At 53.7% G+C, this 16,887-nt stretch overlaps 1 protein-coding gene across 1 annotated transcript in view; it reads right to left on the bottom strand.

Annotated features, from left to right (window-relative positions):
- Nucleotides 1-14,271, bottom strand: part of TMEM143 (transmembrane protein 143) — a 15,013-nt gene extending 742 nt beyond the window's left edge. The window contains exons 1-5 of the mRNA XM_006108443.3: nucleotides 14,176-14,271; nucleotides 9,869-10,063; nucleotides 8,801-8,931; nucleotides 6,875-7,193; nucleotides 318-471 (exon numbers count right to left, since the gene is read on the bottom strand). Of these exons, the coding sequence (XP_006108505.1) occupies nucleotides 318-471; nucleotides 6,875-7,193; nucleotides 8,801-8,931; nucleotides 9,869-10,063; nucleotides 14,176-14,196 (820 nt within the window). The 5' untranslated portion in view covers nucleotides 14,197-14,271. The remainder of the gene's footprint in view (nucleotides 1-317; nucleotides 472-6,874; nucleotides 7,194-8,800; nucleotides 8,932-9,868; nucleotides 10,064-14,175) is intronic.
- Nucleotides 14,272-16,887: the final 2,616 nt, after the last annotated feature.

The following is a 16,887-nucleotide window of genomic DNA, read 5'->3' as shown; positions in this document are numbered from 1 at the left end:
CTCTTTTAGAGTTGAAAACTGCTGGCCTTTGAAATGACTATTTTCTGGCATTCTATTTGTTAGCCCTCACTGTTTCAAATATCTTAACTCAAAGTTATTGTCTTTTAAAATATCCTCACAGCTCCAATTATTTTATTGATTTCCTTTTTTCTGTTATCAAGCTTTAAAATGCAGGTTGTTGTTTTTCCCCTAAAGCTTCAAAAGAGAGAGAGAGCACTTAAAATTCTGAGGATCTAATAGTATATAGCATGGTCAGTATGATAATGCTTTGTTTGATAGTACTGAGTGGGAGAGGGCGTCCCCGGGTAAGGTCCTACCTTCGGGCGGGCCGCTCGCGCCCTCTGGCCGCCGGGCCAGGAAGGTGTGCGCCAGCAGCGCCTCCTTGACGTGCTCGTCCTGCGCGCGCAGGGCCAGCGCGCTGAGCAGCTCCGAGTTGTTGGACGTGCTGCGGTAGTAGAGCATGTGCGCCAGCTCCAGAGGGAGATAGAGATAGAAACATCAATGAGCCCTGACAGGTTTGGCTCAGTGGATAGAGCATCGGCCTGCGGACTGAAAGGTCCCAGGTTCGATTCCAGCCAAGGGCATGTACCTTGCTTGCGGGCACATCCCCAGTAGGAGGTGTGCAGGAGGCAGCTGATTGATGTTTCTCTCTCATCTATGTTTCTAGCTCTCTGTCCCTCTCTCTTCCTCTCTGTAAAAAATCAATAAAAATATATTAAAAAAAAAAGAAACATCAATGAGACAGTATCATTGATCGGCTGCCTCCTGCACGACCACCCTACTGGCGATCAGTCCCGCAACCGGAGCATGTGCCCTTGACTGGAATCGAACCCAGGACCCTCCAGTCCACAGGCCAACGCTCTGTCCACTAAGCCAAACCAGCTAGGGCCGGCTATTTGTATTTTTAATCCACTCGCTCTCAAGACGGTGACTCTGAGGCCGCCAACAATATTTTGCAGCAGCGGAATCATGCATTAATGGATTGGTTCAAGGATTTTCAGTCGACACAGGCTTTAGCCTTGGAACATTTTGCTACAATTATTTAAGTCCTTATCTTTTAGACACATACTAAAATATTTGCAGATGACATGCTGGGATTTGCTTCCAAATAATTCAGTAGTGAGAGAGCGGGATCTTTAGGTGAAACGCGACTGACTATTGCTAATTGTAGATGCTGGATGTTGGCTACCTGGGAGCTCATCATATAATTTTATTTCTGCATTTTAAAAAACTTTTCCATAATTTTTAAAAAAAGGTTTAAAATAGTAACTGGTAAAGAGAAGTGCTAACAGACAAAAGTACTCAAAGAGCAGCCCTGGCTGGGCGGTTCATTGGTTGGAGCATCCTCCCATAAACCAAAAAGGTTGCAGGTTCAATTCCTGGTCAGGTCACATACCTAGATTGCAGGTTCGATTCCCAGTTCGGGGCACTTGTACCGGAGGCAACTGATCAATAACTGATCAATGTTTCTCTTTCCCTTCCTTCCTCTCTCTCTAAAAATAAATGAAAACATACTCTTGGCTCTGGCCAGTGTGGCTCAGTGGTTACAGCATCAGCCACACACTAAAGGGTCTCAGATTTGATTTGCAGTCAAGGGCATGTACCTGGGTTGCAGGTTCAATGCCGGGCCCTGGTTGGGGTACATTTGGGAGGCAACCAATTGATGTGTCTCTCTCTCACATCTATTTCTCTCTCTCTTTTTCTCTCTCTCCTTCCCTCCATCCCTCCCTTCCTTCTTCCCTTCCACTCTCTCTAAAAATGGAGACAATAGCCCAAGCAGGTTTGGCTCAGTGGATAGAGCATCGGCCTGCGGACTGAAGGGTCCCAGGTTCGATTCTGGTCAAGGGCACATGCCCAAGTTGTGGTCTCAATCCCCAGTAGGGGGCGTGCAGGAGGCAGCTGATCAATGATTCTCTCATTGATGTTTCTCTCTCTCTCTCCCTCTCCCTTCCTCTCTGAAATCAATAAAAATATTTTTTAAAATGGAGACAATATCGTTGGGTAAGGATTAACAGCAACAAAAAAGAAAGAAAGAAAAGAAAACATATCCTTGGGTGAGGATTTACAAAACAATATTCGAAGAGCAAGCCGTTTTGAGGGGAGAAGAAGAGAAGGGCAGGTCTGGGCCCCGCTGTCTACTCGCTGCACCCGTCCCCATTCGTCAACCCCTCCTTGCCTGGACTCCTTCCCCATCCCTGGTGTCCCCCCGGAGGGGAAGGAGAGCCCACCCACGCCTCTGGGGCTCACACTGAAAACTCCCCACCAAACCCCTCCGTTCATCCACAAAACAAGCTCCAGGCTGCTGGGTCCGGCAGGCTGCAGGCCTGGAAATGAGTCTGAACTCTGCCCCCTACCGGCTGCGGCCCCGCTGGGCTATGACCCAAGACAGGCAGTGCTATCTGTGAAATGAGGCAGATGACAGGAAGTGCTCAGGAAGTGAAAACTCAGTTAATGAAGCCCTTGGCACAGAGCCAGGGCCCAGAAAAGCATTTACACATGAGCTACTACTGGATCTCCATCCACACCCGGCTGGGGCCGCCTTCCAGGTGCAAGTCTCTTCCCCACAGAGCGCTGCCCGCCTGAGGCCGAGGCCCAACGTAAAATGCCTGGGGCCAACCCCGCCCTGCAAAACCGCTGGCCTGGCCTGGCCTGCACGGACCACGCACGTGATGACGGCTGTGCGCGGACTGTGCTCTCTTCCTACAAGCCCTGCAGTCGGCTTATGTCCCTGCATTGGAACGAATCGTCATTCCTACGGCTGAAGGCAAGATGCAGGAATTGGGACCAGCTGACATGAAAATACATCGGGTTCTGTGTCTGCTCCTGCCGAGCCGAGGGTGCGGAATTCTCACAGGTTAACGAGCCGGTCACGCTCCTCTCTGCACAGATGCGACCTGACCTCTCCCTGGAGACCTCTCCACCGGCACCTGCCTGTGCCCTTCACGCTCACCGCGGCCCACACTGAGGAAGGGGTCTCCCCTCACCGAACCCCTAGCCCAACCCTCCCTCCTCCCCTGGGGTCCATATCTGGGGTAACCCCACCATCTACCCAGTCATAGGCCAGACCCCTGGCACCGTCCTTACCCACCCCCACCAGCCTGTCAGTCCCCAGCCCGGTCCTCCTGTCTTCTCTTTGCCGTTCCTTCCTCTCCAACCTCCTCCCTGTCCTCAGTCTCCCCGTTCCAGTCTGTCCCTGCACAGCTCCAGGCGACCCTGCTCCTCCCTGCTCCCAGCGCCTCCCATGGCTCCCCAGTGCCCTCAGGGCCGGAGCGCCTGGGCCTGGCCCCTGGGGATTGCTCCCACTCGCCTCCCACTCCTTCCCTCTGAGCGCAGCCCCGTGTGGAACAAACCAGTTGACCCCGAGCATGCCAGCTCTCAGGCCTCCGAGCTTTGGAACAGGCCAAGCACCTCTGGGCCATTCTTAGAAAACATCCCTGCCTCAATGTCAATGTTCAGGACGGACATTGCTTCCCACAGATGAGCAGCTGTGTGCCTGGGTTCCTGAAGGACCCGCTTCTACCTCCCCCTCCAGGGCAGGACCCGCCTGCTGCCTCCCCAGGCTGCTCCCGGGCTGCTCTGTGCAGCGTTGAGACCCACAGAGAACCAGGGTGTGGCAGGGCCCACAGGAGCATCACCCTGCCCTGACGTCTAGGAAAGCTTTCTAGAGCCTCTGAGCTGAGGGTGATGGGTGGGCGCGGCTGGTCAGCCTAGCGAAGGGGAAAGGCCATGTCAGTAGGAGGAACAGCGTATGCAAAGGGAGAGAAGGGAGGGAAGCAGAGGGGCGGCGCTACCAGCCTATTCTGGTGGAGCTGAAGCGTGGAACGGTGCTGGGGAGCCAGGGTCCCTGGTGCTGGGTTGTGAGCATGGCAGCAGGGCCCGCCTGGGGCCATCAGCGTGGGCTGGAGGAGAGCAGGGAGGCCGGGAAGAGGGTCTGTGCTGGGGCTGGAACAGAGGAGAGGAGCCGGCACAGAGACTCGGGGAGCAGGAAGGAGAGCCTGGGACGGATGGGTTGGAGGCAGGGCGAGGGCAACTTCAGGGGTCTAGCCGGTGAGTGGGGGGCAACAGGGCCACCTGCAGGTGGAGAACCAGGAGAAGCAGTGGGAAGGGGGCCCTCGCTGCTCCGCCAGGGCTGGGCACAGAGCACCTGATTGAGGAGACAGGAGAGCTGCTTGTGGGAACCAGGAAGTGGGTGAGCGTTTTCGGGGCAGAGAAAGCGGGCGCGTATCCTGCAGCCAAACTGGCCTCTCAGGTGTGTGATCTGAGCGCCTGTCCCGGGATGGGGACTCGAAAGGGAGGGGCTTTGGAAGACACAGATGCTGAGCCAGTGGGGGGGGGGGGGTGCACATGGGAAGGGTGGGGCATGCCCCGGGAGCAGGTGGGGACAGGAGCTTGGGGACCGCAATCTAGGAGTGACCTGCAGGAGGGAGCAAGTGCGTACAGAGAGGGGGCAGCTGGGCTGAGGTGCAGAGGGCCAGCAGCATGTAGGGCTTGGAGGCTCAGCCGGGGGCGTGGGAAACACTGAACAGATACACTAAACTAACTGGTGAGCCCGGCCCGTGTGGCTCAGTGGTTGACCGCCGACCTATGAGCCATGAGGTCATGGTTCGATTCCCGGTCAGGCACATGCCCCTGGTTATGGGCTAGATCCCCGGTAGAGGGCATGTGGGATGCGGGCAATTGATTCTCTCTCATCACTGATGTTTCTATCTCTCTCTCTCTCCCTCTCCCTTCCTCTCTGAAATCAATAAAAATATATATTTTTAAAAATAGTTAATTAATTAACTAGTGAACTGGGTTTTAAACTGGGCCCTTCAGAGACCCAGGGTCAGACACTCCCTCATGCTTACAACCCTCCCATGGTTCCCGCTGCCTGACGATAAAACCCAGGGCTCTACCTTGGCATCCAAGTCCCCGCCACTTCCGGGGTCTCCCTTCCCCCCTCTGCACGCTGGACCGAGCCCTGAGCCTTCCCAGAAGCCCTGCTCGCCCAGCCCCTTCTCTACCAGGCCTGGTCCTGGGGACTGCTCCCTGGGCCCTCCCCCAGCCCTGCCCCCTCTCGGCCACATAGCTGGCTGTTATCTGCGGAATTTATGGCCAGTCTTCCTAACAGCCCACTGGGATGGCTGCAAACAGCTTGGAAACCAATGAACCGACGAGCGAGCGGGTACAACAGCTGCCTCCTGCCAGTGCACACTCCCAGGGCTAGTGCCGGCCCGGCCCAGGGGAGAATCGGTACCAGGCAGCCCCTGGGGCCCCCTCGGCATCGAGGCAGGACACAGGGCTCAGCCATCAAGGCTCAAGTTGGGTGTCAGCCCCCACCTGTCCTCTGGCCACAGATCCTTAGACGGTGAGCGACCTGCGCAACTGAACAGCCGCCCTGCACTCACACGGGGCCCACGCGAGCAGGGAGCGCGTTAAAAATAGTGTCCTGGGCCCGGTCCCACAGATTCCAATTCAGTCATCTGGGCCGGAGCCCACAAGGCTCATTAATAACAGCTCCCGCCCGCCGGCGTGGCTCAGCTGGCTGAGCAGCATCCCAGGCACCAAGAGGCTGCCAGTTTGATTCCCAGTCAGGGCACATGCCCGGGGTTGTGAGCTCAGGCCCCAATGTTTCTCTCTCTCTCTCTCTCCTTCTCCCTCTCTCTCTAAAAATCAATTTTAAAAAGAAAAAGCATATTCAAAAAATAAAAATAACACAGTTCCCCTGGCCCTGGCTGGGCAGCTCAGTTGGTTAGAGCATCGTCTACATACGCCAAGGTTGCAGGTTCAATCTCAGGTCAGGGCATGTACAAGAATCAACCAATACAGGCCGTGTGGTCCAGGGGGAAGAGCACTGATCTCAGAGGAAGAATCAACCAATGGCCCTGACCGGTTTGGCTCAGTGGATAGAGCGTCGGCCTGCGGACTGAAGGGTCCTGGGTTCAATTCCCGTCAAGGGCATGTACCTTGGTTGCGGGCACATCCCCAGTAGGGAGTGTGTGCAGGAGGCAGCTGATCGATGTTTCTCTCTCATTGATATATATATATATATATATTTTCAACCAATGAATGCATAGATCAGTGGAACAACAAATCGATGTGGTTCTCTCTCTCTCAAATCAATAAAAGAAAAAGAAAAAATGTCTATTTCTCAAACAGCTCCCCTGGTGGTAGTGACCCCTGGCCAGAACGGGAGAGCCACACTCAGGACGCAGTTTCCCGGGTAGTAATGATGATAACAGTGGCAACAGCCACCTCTCAGACAGCACCTTCTGTGCCGGGTGTCAGGCTCTGTTCTCAGCACCGTACGCATTCATTCATTTAACCCCACAGCAACCCTAGGGGTTCGGTCCTGCTGACACCTCCACTCTGCAGATGCGGGAGCGGGTGCACAGAGGGGTTAAGCGTCTTATTCAAGGTCACACAGCTAGACGTCCATAGAGCTCAATTCAAACCCAGGCAGTCTGGTTCTAACACACACAACCTTCGCCCCATCGCTAAGTGCCTCTCAGTGAGGAGCTGTGAACACAACTGTAGCACCTACCACACGCCAGGCGCTGCGCCCAGTGCTCTTCGTGGATTCGCTCATTTACTCCTCATAACAAACCTGTGAGGTGGGTCACACTATTATCCCCATTTTCCAGATGAGGAAACTGAAGGACAGAGAGATCAAGAAACCTGCCCAAGGTTGCAGTGAGTAAATAAGGTAGAGAAGGAAGGGAGGAGAGGAAAGGAGGGGAGAGGAGAGGAGAGGAGGGGAGGGGAAGGGAAGGGAAGGGAAGGGAAGGGAAGGGAAGGGAAGGGAAGGGAAGGGAAGGGAAGGGAAGGGAAGGGAAGGAGCACCCCACGAGGCAGGAATAGTACTGAAATAAGCGAAAACATAGGGTGTCCTGACCTTCCCGCGGAATGCCGAGGAGCCGGGACCCAGGCTTACCTTGGTGGCCCGCACGCCCATGAAGACGGCGAAGAACAGCAGCAGCAGGGAGGTGCCCATCTTCAGGTCGGTGAGCACCACCATGCCCACGTTGACGAAGACCGCCACGCCCGAGACCACCAGGAAGAGGTTGAGCAGCGTGCGCTGCAGGGCCGACGTGCGCACCTTCAGCTCGGGCAGCAGCTGCTCCAGGCCCTCCAGGGGCGTGTCCTTGAAGCTCTTCAGCACCAGGTGCCCCCGCTTGGTGCGGGCCGCCAGCACCACCCGCTTAAAGTATCTCCTGGTGACAGAGACAGAGGCCGGCGGTCAGCACTGCCCAGGGGGCCCCTCCAGCCCCAGAGCACTCGCTGGGCTCTGCCCTCGCACAGTCATTTTAAAGGCCACTGAACGGCCCTGGCTGATTTGGCTCAGTGGATAGAGCGTCAGCCTGTGGACTGAAAGGTCCCGGGTTCGATTCCCTGGGTTGCGGGCTTGATCCCCAATAGAGGGTGTGCAGGAGGCAGCTGACCAATGATTCTCTCTCATCACTGATGTTTCTATCTCCCTCTCCCTGTCCCTTCCTCTCTGAAATCAATACAAATATGTTTTAAAAAATATTTAAAAATAAATAAAGGCCACTGAACGGTGGTGGGAGGGAAGTCAGCTCTAAGCTCGGTGCCCAGCAGCAGGGGATCGGGTACATAATACAGTCCCTACTAGTGGACACGGGGTTGCTGCTGATAAGAGGAGCTGATAAGAGGTTGTTGCACTTGATAAGAGGAGCTGAGTAAAACGCTTTCGTTGGGTTCATTTTCAATGTCAGATCCCACATCTCTGGCTGTGGCTGCTAGGAGCCGGGCAGTGCCGCGAGGCTCTGGAGAGGCAACAGAATGAGGCCATCACGGCCGTGTGCGCAGGGAGAGACACGATGAAGCTCCCGCTGCAAGTCTAAGGATCTGCTTGGACGGGTCCTGAAAGTGGAATGACTGGTTTAGGGGATGTAAGGGGTTCTTTGTCTTTGGCTTTTGTTTTGGTTTGGTGTTTTGGATTCGTGACCATATTTGATAAACTGATTTCCAGAAAGTCTGGGTCACGGACCAGCCCAGTGGCTGACTAGGAGAGCCTGGCTGCCCTGACTTGCTCTGTGTTGGAAAATCCTGTTAAAAAGATGACGTTAGCCCTAACTGGTCTGGCTCAGTGGATAGAGCGTCGGCCTGCAGACTGAAGGGTCCCGGGTTCGATTCCGGTCAAGGGCATGTACCTTGGTTGCGGGTGCATCCCCAGTGGGGGGTGTGCAGGAGGCGGCTGATCGATGTTTCTCTCTCATCGATGTTTCTAACTCTCTATTCCTCTCCCTTCCTCTCTGTAAAATATCAATAAAATATATTAAAAAAAAAAAAAGATGACGTTATCAGAACCTGCCCGTGGCCTTCCCGCTCAGAGCCCAGCTCGCTCATCTGGAAAACGGGGAGAAGTGCCCCTGCCCTTTCTCTTCCCCTGCGAAGTCTAGTTCCTTCTTTCCCTTGGGAAGAACAGCAGCATTTGCCCGGCCAGTGTGGCTCAATGGTTGAGCGTCGACCCATGAACCAGGAAGTCACAGTTCAATTCCCGGTCAGGGCACATGCTCGGGTTGCGGGCTTGGTCCCAGTGTGGGGGGTGCAGGAGGCAGCCGATCGATGATTCTCTCTCATCAGTGATGTTTCTCTCTCTCTCCCTCTCCCACCCTCTCTGAAATTAATAAAAATATATATTTTTAAAAAAGAAGCTGCATTTGGATGATCCACCCCTCCCCCTTTCTCGACTTCCCACCAGGCCCAGACCTCCAAATCCAGCCACTGACCTGTCAGTCCCCTCTCAGCTCTAACCTTGCTCCCTCCCGCTGCAGCCGGGGAACAAGGGCTGCCTCACCTCTCCGCAGGGGTGGCCTTGAAGAAGTAGTAACGCCTGGAGCCCACGCTGGACATGCGAGGCATCTTCCCGACTCTCTGGCCCAGGGCCCAGAACTGCATGTAGATGTACTGGTCCAAGTTGATCGTCACCTGCCAAGGGGGACAGGGGAAATACAGTAGCTAAGCATGGGCTGGGGCGTGAGTGCAGGTCCTGACAGGAGACTTCCCCCCCCCCCCCCCCGTGATTCAGCCCCTCCCCCAGGCCTGTCATCCCCCAGTGCTGGGCAGGGCAGCCATGCACGGTCACTCCTGTCAGACACTGCACAGGGTGTGCTATCTCAGATGGCACCATTCACGTGATAGTCATCGCCACCACATTTCTTTGAACCTAAGATGCCACTGACTTTAAGCCATTCCATTATTATTATTTTTAATATATTTTTATTGATTTCAGAGAGGAAGGGAGAGGGAGAGAGAGAAACATCCATGATGAGAGAACCATTGGCTGTCTGCCTCCTGCACGCCCCCTGCTGGGGACTGAGCCCTCAACCCGGGCATGTGCCCTTGACTGAACTCAAACCCGGGACCCTTCAGTCTGTAGGCTGATGCTCTATCCACTGATCGAGGGCTACTCCATTATTTTATAAAGCAATTAAAGGGGAAGATATATTGCCAATTTAACTATATCACACCACCACTTATAAGTCACAATTTCAGAGACAAGAAAATATTTTTAAAAAATACATCTTAAAGCCCAAAAATGTGGAACTATGGAAACTTTTAGCATTTTCATTATAATGCTGTTGGCTTTGAGGATGAGCGTTTTGTCTTATTTATGACTACAATGTGCTGGCGGCTGGTAATAAAATCTTGAGTTCTAAGAAGATCCGTATCTTATGCTACTTTCCCAACAGACGGCAGTGAAGTGGCCTGAGAAAGAGGCGTCTTTCTCTAATTCACCAACGTGCCACGTGGGCAAGTGTCCTGGGCCCAGGACTCCAACTCCCAGCAGCGTCTGCCTCCCCCAGAGGCCCCACCCCTGCCCCAAGGCCTCCTGGGCGCGTTGTCCTCCCTGGAAGACAGGTACCTGGACCTCATCCTGAGGGTGGTGGACCACGAGAGCATAGGCCAGGGTGTCCTCGGAGAGCGGGGAGAAGTTGGCCTGGGCCAGCAGGGGCTCCAGCGCCAGCAGCACCTCCTGCTCATTGGACAGGCGCTGGGGGTCCGTTAGCGAAGGCTGGTCCAGAGTCTCCCTGTCCGGGTTGATGGGGTCATATAAGGCCTGAGGAGAGAGTCAGAGAGAAGAGAAACGGGCGCGGTCACAGTGTGAGGGATCATGGGTAAACTTCAGGATGTTCCTGGCCCCCTCCTTTAAATGATGGGGTGCCCCAGGGCTTGACTCTGGGCCCCTCTTCCCTCTCTCTCTCTCCCTCCAAGCCTGCCCTAAGTGGCCTCGCCATCCCCATGCCTTCAAACACCTTCTCTTGCGGATAACTGCCCACTCACATCTCCAGCCTGGACCTCTCCTCCACGTTCCAGGCCTAATGCCCAACTCCACTGCGTGAGCATGCATTCTCCTGTTCTCCCACAGGAATCAAAGTAAAGGTGGACACAGACTGCCCAAATAAACTACATTTCCCAGCCTCCTCTGAGGCAAGGGGTGGCCAGGGGGACGAAGGCCATAGAATGTGAGCAGAATTGATGGGTGCACCTTCCCCCTCAATTCCTGCCCCCGCCCCGCGCCCCCCGGACTGTCCCCTCTTTTCTGGTTCTGCTAGCTTAGAACACTGTCCTACCTATGACCCAGTTTTGACCATACAGAGATGAAGACAATGCCCTAAGGCAGTGGTTCTCAACCTTCCTAATGCCTCGACCCTTTAATATGGTTCCTCATGTTGTGGTGACCCCCCCAATTTCATTGTTACAAATTGAACATAATGAAAGCATAGTGATTAATCACAAAAACAATATGTAATTATATATGTGTTTTCCGATGGTCTTAGGCAACCCCTGTGAAAGGGTCGTTCGACCCTCAAAGGGGTCGAGACCCACAGGTTGAGAACCACTGCCCTAAGGGATGGCAGAGCAACAAAATGGAAGGAACCCGGGTCCCAGCATAAACTTGTGTGGAACAAGGTGACCTCTGCACCCTGGCCCATTGACCGCAGGCTGTTCAGTGGGAGGGAAATAATCCTCCACCTCCTTTGAACCATCCGATTGTGGGGTCTGCTTGTCACAGCAGCTAAGCCTCTATATGAACTGATACAAACTCTCTACTTGACAATTGCTTTTGGATGTCACAATCACCTCAAATCCAATACGCCTACCATGCCCCCCTCCATTCCCAAACTTTCAATAAAACCACCGTTTTGGATTTCCTGTCTCAAACCGGTTCCCCTCAATCATCCCTGGCTTCTTCCCTGAGTGCCAGACCCTTCGATTCAGTGGTCTCTTGGACCTCTCCGCCTGGGTGCCTAGTGGCACATACCCGCGGGAGGAATGACCTGGGCAATGGTTTGGAGGTGGGAAGGCCCAGGGCCTCAGGAACAACTGAGCAGGGAGCCGGTGATGCCGGCAGAGTCATGCCCAGCTAATCCTCTTCTGAACTAACTCCCGGGGCCGGGACGCGCTGGCGGAGGACAGGACCTGAGGCCAGAGCCAAGGCCTGTGTCTGAGCCTTCAGCCCCGGCTGACGGAGCAGGTCCCAGAGGCCACACCGAGGCTCGTGGAGTGACCTTGAGAAATCCCGTTCCCAGCGCCGAGCTGCAGTTTGAGGGCGAGGAAACCTCAGAGTTGGAGGAGAAAGAATTCTATATTCTTCAAGCATCCCCTGCGAGCCAGATTCTTCTCTGGGAATCTCACGTCCACCAGGGCTTCAAGCCAGAAGCCTGGATGTCGCAGGTGACCCTGGCTGCTCTCTCCCCTCGTACATTAACACCCTCCATCCCACCTCCATGTGGATCACCACTTCGCCCAGCTCTCTCTTCCCCGTCCGCACCACCATAGCCTCCTCCTGCCTGGGTGCGTCCAGCCTTCCCAGTGGCCTCCCCAGCCCTTCTGCCCCCCTCCCCTGCCCCTCTGTTTCCTACACAGCAGCCGGGGAGAGCTTATCAAGCGATCATAGTAATACCTGAGAATGGCGAACATTGTGCAGCACTTACTACGCGTCAGGCACTATTTGAAGCACGTTATACACATTCTCGCCATGTGAGGATGGTGCTTCTGTTACCCTCACTTACAGATGTGGAAACTGAGGCACCGAGAGATGTAAGTGTCAAGTTCACAGAGCCAGGAAGTGATGTATCAGGAATTACACATCCAACTACGTCCCTCTCCTGCCAGAACCCTTCCCGGGCTCCTGCGGCCCTCCCAGGACATGCTCTGCACTCGGGCCTGCAAGCCCCGCTTTGCTCCTCTACCCCAGCCACCCTGGCTTTCCTTCCTCCAGGCCCAGGGACTTGGCATGCGCTGTTGGGAGCCTCTCCCTGGCGCCTCCCTGCCTCCTTCCCGTTCACTACTGAGTCCTCCTCCTCCTCTGTGTTCCAGCAACCTGGGCGGGGCGTGCACTGTACAGAGGCGCCAGGCCTAAGAGGCACCGTCGCAGATGCTGTCGCCCTGACATTCATCCTAACAGTCACCCTTTCGCATGGAACTTCCCGCAACAGAACTCCCTGCAGTGACGGGAACATCTGGATCTGCACCCCCATTCGGTGGCCCCTGGTCCCAGGTGGCTGGCTGCCGGGCATTGAAACGTGGTGAACGCTACTGAAGAACAGAATTCTAAAATCTGATTTACTGTCAATGATTCCAAATGTAAACCGCCACGTGTGGAGAGGGACCATCCTGTGAGACTGCCTCCGGCCAGGGAGAGGGGGGCCTTTTCCTAATTTGCACTCAGACCTGGGACCGAGGCCAAGGTCAGCTTTGTCACCCGCTCTCCGGACTGTGCCCTTCGAGCTCACAACCTGAACGTGTCCATTCACCGGGAAAGAGCGTCTGATTCACGGCTGTTGCCACCTGGCACCGGGTGTCCCTCAAACATCTGCTGAAAGAATGAAAGATGTCCCTGGAGCCCGGCCAGTGTGGCTCAGTGGTCGAGCATCGACCTCTGAACCAGGAGGTCACGGTTCAATTCCCGGTCAGGGCACATGCACTAGTGGTGGGTTTGATCCCCACTGGGGGGTGTGCAGGAAGCAGCCGGTCCATGATTCTCTCTCATCATTGATGTTTCTGTCTCCCTCTCCCTCTCCCTTCCTCTCTGAAATCAATAAAAATACATTTATTTAAATAAAAAAGTAAAACACCCCCGTGTCTTTGTGGCGATTGCTGTTTTCTATCCCCCAGCATCCCCTTGGGGCCTCGAACCCCATCCACCTCCTGAGGACCCCAGATTGGTCTCCAGCCCAGACGTCTTTCCTGAGCTCCAGACTCACCCAGCAAGAGCCTGCTCAGCACTTCCCCACGATGGCCACGGCCTCCCGATGCTTCCACGTGGATACCCAGCGGCGTCCTCTCACCCTCACTGTGGACTCCGAGTCCCAAACTGGGGCCCTGAAACTCCTCCCACACCTGCTCCTCCCGCCTTCCTCCCCAGCTCAGAAGAGGACAATCCATCCTTCTAGGTCAGTGGTTCTCAACCTGTGGGTCGCGACCCCTTTGGCAGTCGAACGACCCTTTCACAGGGGTCGCCTAAGACCATCGGAAAACACATATATAATTACATATTGTTTTTGTGATTAATCACTATGCTTTAGTTATGTTCAATTTGTAACAATGAAAATACATCCTGCATATCAGATATTTACATTACGATTCATAACAGTAGCAAAATGACAGTGATGAAGTAGCAACGAAAATAATTTTATGGTTGGGGGTCACCACAACATGAGGAACTGTATTAAAGGGTCGCGGCATCAGGAAGATTGAGAACCACTGCTCTAGGTGCTCAGGCCCAAAGTCTGGGGTCATCCGGGACACCCCTCTTTCTCACATATTCAATGCACCAGCAAATCCGGAGCCATCACGTTCAGAACAGATCCAGAATCCAACCACTTCTCAACCCTTGTAGGAGCCACCCATACTCCCTGGACGGGTGACTGGCGGCAGCACTGGGCTCCCAGCTCCCATCCTCCATCCCGTCGATACCCCACATGGTCAGCAGAGGGCGCCCGCTGTAATCTGAGTCCACTCACGTCCCTCTTCAGTTTAGAGCCCTCCTGTGGCTTCCACCTCACTCCGTGTCCTCACCTGTGTCCCACAAGGCCCTGCAGGGTCGGGCCCCACTCCCCTCCCTGCCCTCATCTCCAGGCCTGCCTGCCTCACTCACTCAGCTTTAGCCCCGCCCACGTCATTGCTGTTCCTCCTGCACTCCTGCCTCAGGGCCTTTGCACTTACTGTTTCTGCAGCTCTCCACATGGCTCACTCTTGCCTCCTTCAGGTCTCTGCTCAAACTCCAGCCCCTCAGGGAGGCCTTCCCTCATCACCACACCTAAAATTGCAAAACACTTCTGCTTTCTTTTTCTCTTTACTTACTTACCAGATTTAGACAAAAATAAAATACAGGACACCAAGTTAAATCTGATTTGCAGATCAACGACAGATAATTTTGCAGTTTAAGTGTGTCTCATGCAATATTCGATATGCATGGGACATAATTATACTTTAAAAATCGTTCATAGCTTATCTGAAATTCAACTGTAACTGGGGAGAGAGGGTTGAATGGTGTCCCCTAAAAATTCACGCCCGCTCGGAACCTTAGAGTATGCTCCATTTGGATAGAGTTTTTGCGGGTGTAATTAAGATAAGGAGTGAGATGAGATCAGACTGGATTGAGGCGGATCCTAAATCCAATGAGGGTGTCCTTATAGGAGACAGAAAAGGACACAGAGGCACAGAGAAGAAGACGATGTGAAGATGGCGATGGAGTGATGTGTCCACAAGCCAAGGGCTGCCAGCAGCCACTGATTTCCCCCTCAGAGCCACCCGAAGAAACTAACTCTGCCCACACCTTCTGGACTCCTGAATGCGGACAGAATGCATTTCTGTTGTTTTAAGCCGCCAGTTCACAGCAGGAGGCACAAATGAATAAATGGGGCTTCCTGTACTTTTACCCGGCAACCCTGCCCTTAGCACTCAGCATCTGAACATATTCTCCTTCTTCCCTTTGTCGAGGGCCTGTCTCACTCACTAGAACATGACCAAATGAGGCAGATACACACCTATGTCAGGCTCGCTGCTGTGTCCTCGGGCCTCGGACCATTTGGGGGACACAGTAGGTGCTCAATAAATATATACTGAGAAAATTCAATGAATGAATGAATGAATGAGGGAGGGAGGGAGAGGAGGAACAGAGAGCGGTCACCTGCCAAGGTCACCTGCAGGACTAGTGCACAACAAAGCCAGCTTTTGGACCGGGGCTCTTCTTATTCTTTTCCTGTCCCAGGCTGCTTCCTCAAGGGACTTAAAGGTCACCAACAGCTGGTCACCCAGTCTCCCATGCCCCTCTGGTGCTTCCACCCGCCCCTCTCAGTACCTGTTAGACCCTTCAGTCCACAGGCTGACGCTCTATCGATGTTTCTATTACCTCCTGCCTTCCCTGGCCGGTGTGGCTCAGTTGGCTGGGCGTTGTCCTGTGCCCCGAAAGGTTGCCAGTTGGGTTCCTGGTCAGGGCACATGCCCGGGTTGTGGGCTCGACCCCTAGTACGGGGCATGCAGGAGGCAGCTGATGGATGTTTCGTTTTCACATCGATGTTTCTCTTTCTCTCCCTCTCTCTAAAAATCAATTTAAAAAAAAATCTTAAAATCTCCTGCTTCAGTGGGAATATGCATCTTCATTGATTATTCTTTCTATGTTTCTATATAAATGTTCATATAATATTTATTAAAATAACAACAATAGCCTCAGCTGGTTCGGCTCAGTGGGTAGAGCGTCGGCCTGCGGACTGAAGAGTCCCAGGTCCGATTCCAGTCAGGGGCACATGCCTGGGTTTCGGCCTTGATCCCCAGTAGGAGGCATTCAGGAGGCAGCCGATCAATGATTCTCTCTCATCACTGATGTTTCTATCTCTCCCACACCCTTCCTCTCTGAAATCAATAAAAAAAATATATTTTTTTAAAAAGTATCTTGGGCCCTGGCCGGTTTGGCTCAGTGGATAGAGCGTCGTCAGCCTGTGGACTGAAGGGTTCTGGGTTCGATTATGGTCAGGGGCACATGCCCAGGTTGTGGGCTTGATCCCCAGTAGTGGGCATGCAAGAGGTAGCCGATCCATGATTCTCTCTCATCATTGATGTTTCTATCTCTCCCTCTCCATTCTTCTCTGAAATAAATAAAAAGGTATTTTAAAAATAATAAAAAGTGCCTTGGTTTACCCAGGGCCTTGGGCCACACTGGATGTCTATGCTAACAATGTGATGGACGGTGGGAGTCATGGGCCATGAGGCAGTCTGCCCGCTGGAGGGGCTGGAGACTGAGTAACTAGGATAGTGACACAGGTGGCCAGCCAGGCCTGCGTGACCAACCTCCAATAAAACCCGGGACAAAGCCCGGGTGAGCTTCCCTACGTGTTGTCACATATTGTTGTGGGAGAATTAAGTCCTGTCCTAGGGACAATGCTGGGAGAGGACAAGTGGCAGCTCTGGCCTGGTCTCATCTGGGCCCTCCCCGCGGCCTTTTTCCTTTGCTAACGGTGCTCACCAGCCTTTCACTGTGTAATAAGCTACCACTTCAAGCGTAACAGTTTTCTCGAGCTCTGGGAGTCCCGCTAGAAAATCAATGAACCTGAGGGTGGTCTTGGGGACCCTCAGTCCAGGCAGGACCCAGGGAGGAGAAGGAGAAGGCGGCTAAGAATGTATCTTCTGCCCTGGCTGGTTTGGCTCTGTGGGCAGAGCATCGGCCTGTGGACGGAAAGGTCCTGGGATCGATTCCCGTCAAGGGCACATGCCTGGGTTGTGGGCTCGGTCCCCAGTGGGGGGTGTGCAGGAGGTAGCCAATCAATGATTCTCTCTCATCACTGATGTATCTATCTCTCTCCCTCTCCCTTCCTCTCTAAAATCAATAAAAAAAAAAAAATATATATATATATATATATATATATATTTTTTTTTAAA

Source organism: Myotis lucifugus, unplaced genomic scaffold (genome assembly GCF_000147115.1).
Source record: "Myotis lucifugus unplaced genomic scaffold, Myoluc2.0 scaffold_2329, whole genome shotgun sequence".
NCBI lineage: Eukaryota > Metazoa > Chordata > Mammalia > Chiroptera > Vespertilionidae > Myotis > Myotis lucifugus.
Note: the sequence above shows the minus strand (reverse complement) of the source record. Positions and strands in the feature narration are given on the sequence as shown.